At 34.6% G+C, this 9,204-nt stretch overlaps 2 protein-coding genes across 6 annotated transcripts in view; one reads left to right on the top strand and one right to left on the bottom strand.

The window, feature by feature from the left end:
* Positions 1-696: 696 nt before the first annotated feature.
* LOC117337603 lies at positions 697-5,464 on the bottom strand. The gene is made up of 3 exons (XM_033898659.1): positions 5,335-5,464; positions 4,373-4,473; positions 697-4,008 (listed from the first exon to the last, which is right to left on the bottom strand). Exons 1-3 carry the CDS (start codon positions 5,364-5,366, stop codon positions 3,257-3,259), a joined length of 885 nt encoding a protein of 294 aa, XP_033754550.1. The 5' UTR covers positions 5,367-5,464; the 3' UTR covers positions 697-3,256.
* Positions 5,465-5,549: 85 nt separating this feature from the next.
* Positions 5,550-9,204, top strand: part of LOC117337600 (anoctamin-10-like) — a 64,268-nt gene continuing 60,613 nt past the window's right edge. For all 5 annotated transcript variants that reach the window (XM_033898654.1, XM_033898652.1, XM_033898653.1 and 2 more), the window contains exons 1-2: positions 5,550-5,690; positions 8,107-8,143. The gene's annotated coding sequence lies outside the window, so the exon portion shown is untranslated. The remainder of the gene's footprint in view (positions 5,691-8,106; positions 8,144-9,204) is intronic.

Below are 9,204 nucleotides of genomic sequence, written 5' to 3'. Positions count from 1 at the left end.
GAAATAATTTCTTTCTTAAATCAACATATATACCATGTGATTAATGAGAGAACAACACAGCACAATTTCCCCAGTTAAGGGGATGTATCCGATACTGTATATTACAAAATACATTCCCTATAAAATTCTCTCCATATATATAAAACATGATAGAAAATATATCTGTCATGAATGTTGTGACTAGTGGAGAATAAGTGACCTCAATATGACTTGACGGCAATATTTTACCATTTATATATGGTACTTGGTTCATCTAAAATCACCTGTCCTACCTGGCTATAGGTAGGGACAGTATAAAGTAAAATAAAACAATTTATCATCTGACATCAGGGCAAAAACATTTGGGTTTAAAACAAAACAAACTTTGTTATTAATTAAAAGTACATAAGCATGCCAAATATCAAAACTTTGACTTAATATTCAAACTCCTGCTTTATTCCACATATGGTTAGTCTACATATCATTATATTTACATTTACATTGCAGCCCCACTATATAACTTTACCAAGCTCACTTGGAAGTTATGAGTCCATAACTTCCAAATCTTTATTATAATGACATCATTAATATAGTGACGTCATAATTGTCACGTCGGCGATAACGAAAGATGGCTGTTGAAAAGGCTGTTCCGTCTTTGACAGTAATAATTTGTTTATTCATTATCAGAGTAAAATTACTGGATTTAGTCTTTCAAATTCGTTGTCAAATGTAAATATAAGCATTGAACTGCTTTCATTTGGAAGTTATGGGCTGATGAATGCCAACTGGACAAAGGCAAATTTAATGAAGCGCGCTTAAATGAAATCCGAACTTGACATGAATATATCTGCAAAACTGAATACACTACAAATCAAATGTTCCCTGAGCTGTTTGGATATAAAGCATTCTATTTTGTAGATATACATTATATTAATAACTGATACTATATCAAGAGCCCAATGGGCCTGTATTGCTCACCTTTGTTTCTTGGTCTTTCGGTAAAAACAAGATTTTCTAGTATTATGACCACTTGTAATCTTGGTCAAAATCATTTCTTTTCACAAACTTTATCAGGCGTTATTCCAGTATTAAACATACCAGCCCAATACCTTGATTCTTGAACTTTTCTTAACAGAGAAAAGTGGTTTAAAGGAAAAAAGTTGATGACTGATGCTGCACCACAGCATAAGCTCGCTTCAAGTTTGACATGATGAACTGAAAATATTCAACGATGTGTACAAATGTGACCTTTGACCCTTTAACCATTATCAATGACGACTAGAATGTAATTTGGTGTAGAACTTTTTGAGCTGAACTACATACACTATGTTGTAAATAAAAATCAAATTTTGATTAAATTTCTGGGTGATCAAGGGACACATTTTTCAAATTATTCCATAAATGCATTAAAAACTTGTTTTTAGAAAGATATACCATAACATTACACTCTTTGAATTATCAACTCAAAAAATTGTTATTCTGTGAAAGTACAAGATATATATACACTGTACATGTACTCTCAATTTGACAAAATTTCTAAAAGACATAATACTGCAAAAATGTTGCATTTTGAGAGTTTATCACTAATAACCGTATCGACTATTGATTGCCACAAGAAGTTAAGACAATGGTGATATCTACCGAATTTCAAAACTTTTGTCTTAAAAAATGTATATCAACTTTGCTAGCCAATACAATACTCTCCTTTTCACATGTACAATACACTGTATATAGGAAAATATGGATAGCAGTGCAATATCTAATGTTGTGATATGAATGAATTTAATTAATATCATTAGAATATCAAACCCGTAATGCAAATACCTACAATATCCAGGTATACAGGAGTAGTATTTGTGATGAAATTGGAAAGATTAATTATAAATACAAATACCCTGCCTAATGCATATTATTCAATTTGTCTGCACTCCTGTGAGAATTCTATCTTAAAGAAGGCAATTTAATGCTGAACTACTCCAAGAGGGAACCTTACAATCCGATTAGTATAATTTAAGTTCAAGTTATTTTCTTAAGAATGTAAATATATTTAGGGATGATAAATTATAAATGAAGAAAGAAATCAAGGGGAATAACTCTTTCGAATATTGATAATCTTTTGTTTGCCATACTGTTTACATGTTGCACAAGTCTGAATCAGGTTCATAATCAAATACAGACCAAGCCTTTCAACTCACCAGCGATAATCTGGTCTTTATGTGATCATTCATTCATGGGGAGTAGTGATAAGAAGATTTGTATGAAGATAGATGGATGGCAGAACAAATGATGCACCAGATTAGACCGTTTGGTATTCGACCGTGACCAGTTTGAGTTTGTTTAAAAATGCTTTACAAATACAAAACATATAACCCATAATTATCTGGCTTAAAAAGGTTTCCAGATTATTCTGTGTTGTTAAAAAGGTCACACAAATAGTTCACTCATACATACATATACCATATATATATACATTCTTTTTGTATATTAGTTCAAAATGATAAAAACATTGTGTATCGTTTAGATATCTAAACAAAAAAGATTCAACATGGCAAACATCTTCAGGTGTTTGATTTATTACTTAGTAACAGGATGACATCGTAATGTGTTATGATGTCATAATGGATAACAACTGCAGGATAACGCCTCAAGATGACCAGGAAGGCCCGAATGTGCTTGCGTTATTGATTGCAATTGTTGGTCATGTTGAATCTATTTTGTTCATATATACAATGTATATCAATATACAATGTATATAATACCAATATGTCATTACATCAAATTTTAAGCACCAAAATTAACATTTTTCTTATTCTCCAACCAACACATCAAAAGTCAAAATAATTTCCTTTCTATAAAAATTTGATTTTCAACAACAAATGATGTGCCTGATGCACACATCAAGGTTGAAGATATTTTTGATTGCATCAAACAGTGTGTATTGTTAATAGTGATGGGACACCTATGGTGAAATTGGTACCAATTAATTGGAAATTTAAAGGCTTTCCGAAGCAATTGATTACATAATTATCTGTGTATTTAAAACAATTGATATTGAAATCCTAGAAAATGAATATAAATTTTCAATAGCAGACATATTACATCACTTCTGTAAATTCAACTCAAAAAATACATTTTTTGCAATATGAATGAAATGCGTCAAAAATATTTACATAATCATCATAATAAAAGATGTGACAACCAATAAAATTTCTTTCTTCATCATTTTATGAAATTGTCAAACAGATTTGAAAACAAGTGTATGTTGTCAACAGGGTGACTATAAATGGCCAAAAACTTCTGAGTAGAGATCAACATTAGCGTACCACACAGGTTTACCACCCTTGTTTACGTTGCAGTGTAGAAGGAGTGGGTCTTTATCTTCCCAGCATGCCGAGGTCAAAGCATCACCCCAACATGTGGAGCCAAAGTACAACATTTGCATACTTTTGATGTGAAACTCATGGAAGTTCTTGATGCTTTTGAAGTGTTCACGGTTTGAAGCAATACTCGCTACCTCGAAGAAGTAGCGAACGTAGGATGAACATCTGGTACGTTGTGAGATATCAGTGTCACTAAGAGGTACAGCGAACGGGTGGAGGAAGGCAGTTTCTGGTTTCGGTAAGGGAGTTATATTGAGAATATGTTGTTGAATATTTTCTATTTCATCTGAGCCGAATCGGTTTCGCCACCAATCAGGAATCTCCTCCACTTCATCACGGGCCACGTTCATGAGTGTGTGCATGTTTTTAATCCTAACAGATGGCTTCATTTTCCCGCCACATGACATCTCGCACACTGTAGTAAAAGTAGTTTTCCCGATGTGAGCTAAACTGACTGTAACGTCGAGTGGTGCTTTTGGAGTTAATGTCTCGTAGAAGTCTTTTTTAACTTCAAGTGAACATGCTTTTACAATAGAACTGAAGTTCTGTTTGTTTAGACTTGTATAGTCCAGGAATGGTGCCCCGTTGTAGAACCCGGCATGTTCTACTCTGTTGATCATTTCAAACACTCGCCAAATGTCGGGTTGTCCTGTACACAAAAATGACATCAATGTAATTACTATTTCTGATGATTATCATTTTCAATCTTCGAGGAAGGAAAGAGTATTGTAGTCAGATACCGATTGAGTTTTTTCCCCCCCAAATTAAAAGTTTTCTGGGTGTATGACTTCCCTGAATATTTTCATCTCCCAAATATATAATATTAATCTGAAAAATCTTTATATTAATAACCTCGAAAAATGTCAGCCTTATTCTACTTGGAAATTGTGATAGTGATTTTCATTTAAGAATGTATAAAGGTATTTCTAAAAGGCAAATGCAAACATGCATTGCCTGGGTCATTTGGATGACATGAAACATGTCTTGTTTGTGTTGGCCTTGAACAGATTTACCTGTGTGATCAATATCATCAAATCGGAGTCCAGGTAACACAACTAACATGTTCTTGCCATTATTGGTCACATTGATCTTCAGGTTGAGAGACGGATAGGATCTGTAAAAATTGAGACACAAATAATTCTTGAGTACTGCAAGGGCCAAACAGGAATATCATTTGCTTTTAATTGGAATGCTGTATTGTATGATAAACCTGCTGCAGTATTGTGGTGATGTAGTGACTTGGTATTCACTGATGCCTCAAACAGTCCAGTCTATATATATAGGAACAGCTTGCCTACACAGGATATTGACATACTTGCCAACTTTTTTTAATTCTCATGGGGAGAAAGTGCGTGAGCAACATTTTTGACCAGACAAGACATTTCATGCACAACACATTTAGCAAAAAAAAACTATGGCTATTGGAAAATAACTTCCCTGCATGAACACTTCCCTCCCTCACCAGAGATAGGATATGACGTCTCTGCCTCACTTAAATAAAAAAAAAAAAGGAAAAATAACTTATTTCAAGCTATATGCCAATAATTGTGCAAGTCCAGCATTCAACTTTCTTTGGGGTTAAAATTGAAAATGACTTTAACCAGGGGCATATATAACATTATTATATGTCCCTTCTTTGAAAGATTAACCTGTGCAATATGACCACTTGCCCATATTTAGAACCAAACCATATAAAAACATTGGTTGCAAGATTCCAATAATAAGATTTTAACCAGTAGGACATTTGGAAAGATGGTAAAACAAGAAATGAGGTAGTTAAGTCAGCTAAAAATGACCGAGCATTCCAGTAGCATGTACTAGGCCTAGCAGAACGCATGCATACATCATAAAATTATGTACATTTACAGCAGGCCTACTGCACACTGCACAGCTACACCAACACTTCAGGTAAATATCATTGATTGTTCGAATGCAAGGAAAATGTGCTGTATACAAAATCATAATGCTTCATTACCGAATGAGCCTCTTTGCAGCGTGCTTCATCATATTGGAAACTGTGCATTTGTTGTCGAAGAAGATATCGACATTACATGTACATCATAGCGTTGTTGTGGTGTTGAGGGGTTTGGTGTTCGGAACGCATCGAATTTAGGAGAGTTCCGAATGAAAGAGAAAGAAAAGTTTCTTTTCAAGTATCTTGCTAAATCTTTTTAGAGAAGACTAGTTGTTTTAGTATTATTTACTACTTCTTTAAAGTTTTTTTGCATTCAATGTATTTAATGACGATGTTTTAATGAATATTTAAGTGTTGATTCTGTGCGGAATACAACATGGCAGCGCCCATGTAAAATCCAGTTTGCCATTTGACAGGTAAGGAGAAGTGTACTACTGAAAGTTAATGGGCCACTCTATCGAAATTTCAACATAATTCAAACGACATATACTTTACTTGGCACATACATATATGAAGTGCGGAAAGGACGCCTGTTATAAGAAATCAAAACTTTGTTTTATTAACAAATGGGCGTGGCACATTTGTTGATAAATGTCAAACTTTCTTATTGTTTTGACTTGAGTGCAACACATTTTGTTCAAAGAGTGTGACGTGATCAATTTAGAAGGTATTAATTTTACGTTGATATATTTTATTAAACTTTTTAGCTTATACAGAGTGCATATATACATGTTTGCAATCAAATTAATAAGAATGTACAGTGATATTACTTCTAGTGAAAAGGCGAACATAATTGTCATTCGCCGTTGAGCCTCCAACGTTGTTGGAGTACTGTATAATCTGCATGTGTACCTTTTAAAAAAAAAACACCCAATATAACCATTTAAACTATATATAATGAAAATATCATGACTATTTTGGAGAGATCTAAAGCAGACATAATCAGGGAATTTTAAGTCCCCGACATAATCAAACTAAAGTGTAACCCAGTTTTTTTATTCATCAATACATGTCATTGTGTCAAGTTATATTGAAATGGTAGTTAAGTTATATTGAAATGAACTACCATTTAATTTCACAATGAACTTAAAAGTAAAATTTGAACAAAAGAAATCTTAAAACGTGATTTTGAGGAGGTCATGATGTAATAGGGGATCAAACAGGACTGGACTAATAATGCTGTACTCCGAATGTTTTATCAGCCTTTAAAAAAAATCTGTTGTGGGCCAACTAATGTCAGTGGTAGTTTGAAAGTTAGCACAGATGATATATACATGTATGTTCTGCTAAAAGTTTTGAGGTCTCTGGTTCGAGTCTATTTTCCCTTTCCTACACTTTAGCTAACATTTGGCACCCAACTGAAATAAGATATATAACAGGTATGTTGTATAGGGTCTTATGTATCTCTTCAGGGCCAAATACTTTGTTCATTGAGAGATGACTGGAAGTAGAATTGTTTTCCTTGTGTTTAATTGTATATATCAAAGGGCTGTGAGCATAAACATTTGATTGCTTAAAAGCAGATGTTCTTTGGCGAGTCTTTCTGACAATGAAGATAAACATAAAGCTGTTGATCATTCAATATAAGCAAAAACCTACAGTGAATCATTCCTTGATGCCGAGGTTTACAGTTCTCCCAACTTTTGTGAAGGATTCACATAAGTACAGTTGTTTATGAGTTAAACAGATTATATATAAATAAAAATTACTGAGTTAAACTTTGTACTTGTCTGGGCTAGAGTTTACTAAATCAGTGTACGAAAGTACATGTATATATGAAAATTCTTTAGACAATTGGTCTACAGAAAATTGAAATCCCATAGCCCAAGTCATTTTTCAATAGACTCATTTTGTAAACATCTTGTTGAAAGTAGCATAACTATGTCACGAAAATGCTTGCATCTTTCAGTTCATACTCGCTCAAATGTTTGAAGCCAATAATGCACTATTTTCGGTAAAAAACACCTTGATTGTTAGCTCTGATTTCATATGATGGTTTGTCAGAAAACATAGTAATGTTGTTTACATGAATCATAATGTATGTGGTCAGGACTCAAACTTTTCATAGCCAACCGGGTCAACATGTTAATAGTTTACATAGACCGACTAGGTTTTCTATAGCATCGGGCCATCGGACCACCTTTACTTTCGAAAACTGCTAAATACCCGCGGGTACATAAATAAGTGATCAGCCTGGTAGCTATGTTATGTCATCAGCTTGGAAAAACCATTTATTTCCTAACAGGTACATGACAGTGAGAATTGAACTAAGATGATATGCTAGCTACCATATACATGTTCTAGGACAGATAGCTCAATTTTTTTAGGTTTGGAGGTTCTGGGATTTAGTCGCTATCTTGTTGCATTATAACAAATTAAATGTCTTATTTGAGCACCTTGACAGTAACCAAAATAGGGGTTAATCTAGGATTTGGGGAATACTACCCATTATGAAGTTTAGGGGAAATGAAGGGCTGCAGTGTCTTGAATTATTTTTTAAACTTCAACATTTTACAGCTATTCTTTGCTATAATTCTAACATATTTCCCCTAGCTGTTTTGGAGAATTTTCCCGCTGTTTTATGAGATTTTTCTTGATGATGGAATTTTTTTTTATTTGAAGGGGAAAACACCATCAGTGGGTAATACTACCTAATTTCGGGATTAAAATCGGTCTATGTTAACCTCTACAAAACTTGGTCAGGGACGGATAATGTCAATAGCTATTCCTACCAGTGGTGACTTAAAGACCAGACTTGAATCTTTGTAGGACTCTAGATCTCTGCATAAGTTCCAGGAGTGACTTATACCTTGTTGATATTTTATTTTTCAGTTGGTGTGATTTCTGTACTGCAGCGTGGATCAAACAGGTATGTATATACAGTACCGTGGGTATATGCGACTTAATTTAAATGAATATATGTATACCCTCTGGTAGACAGTTTTCAGTGGTATCCAAATGGTCTCAAAAGAGGTTATTTGATGAAGAGCGGGCATTGATAATAACGCCGTTCCAGATGTTAGGGATAGGTCACAAAATAATTAGGAAGCATTTATTAGTAAAATTTAGACAGATGTCATCAATATATATCTAACCAAATTCAATAGACACTGGCTAGACAATGGGACGAAACCTATAGCAATAGGCGGAGTCATGTAGGTGGTAAACCAGTAACTAACTGAAGCTGCAGGACACTGACTATAGTCGGTGAGACAAACCCTAGCAATAGGTGGAGTCATGTTGGTGGTAAACCAGTAACTAACTAAAGCCGACAGAACACTGACTATAGTCGGCGAGACAAAACCTAGTAATAGGCAGAGTCATGTAGGTGGTAAACCAGTAACTAACTAAGGCTAACAGAACACTGACTATAGTCAGTCAAACAAAACCTAGTAATAGGCAGAGTCATGTAGGTGATAAACCAGTAACTAAGGTCAACAGAACACTGACTATAGTCAGTCAAACAAAACCTAGTAATAGGCGTAGTCATGTAGGTGGTAAACCAGTAACTAACTAAGGTCAACAGAACACTGACTATAGTCAGTCAGACAAAACCTAGTAATAGGCGGAGTCATGTAGGTGGTAAACCAGTAACTAACTAAGGTCAACAGAACACTGACAAAACCCATCTTCGCTAGCCAAGGCTTCTGATTACGTTACACTCCACGAACCCTTGGCGGATATAGTCGTGTTCAAACCGTCGCGCCCTGGAATCCCAGGGCACCCAATCAAATCGCGTTTTACATTCTGGCTTGGTTTTTGCAGTAAACAAAAAATGCGGCACCCAGTACAGAGCTACATTGCCGACTATGTCATGGCATTTTACCTAAATACAAAAATCACAGTCTTTGGGGGAACATTCGCAGTATTTGATCAATTCATATAAGTCATTGATCACATATCTCATCGAAATGACGCCAAGCCTCCATG

Source organism: Pecten maximus, chromosome 11 (assembly GCF_902652985.1).
Source record: "Pecten maximus chromosome 11, xPecMax1.1, whole genome shotgun sequence".
Taxonomy (NCBI): Eukaryota; Metazoa; Mollusca; class Bivalvia; order Pectinida; family Pectinidae; genus Pecten; species Pecten maximus.
This window is presented reverse-complemented; position numbering and strand designations above follow the sequence as displayed.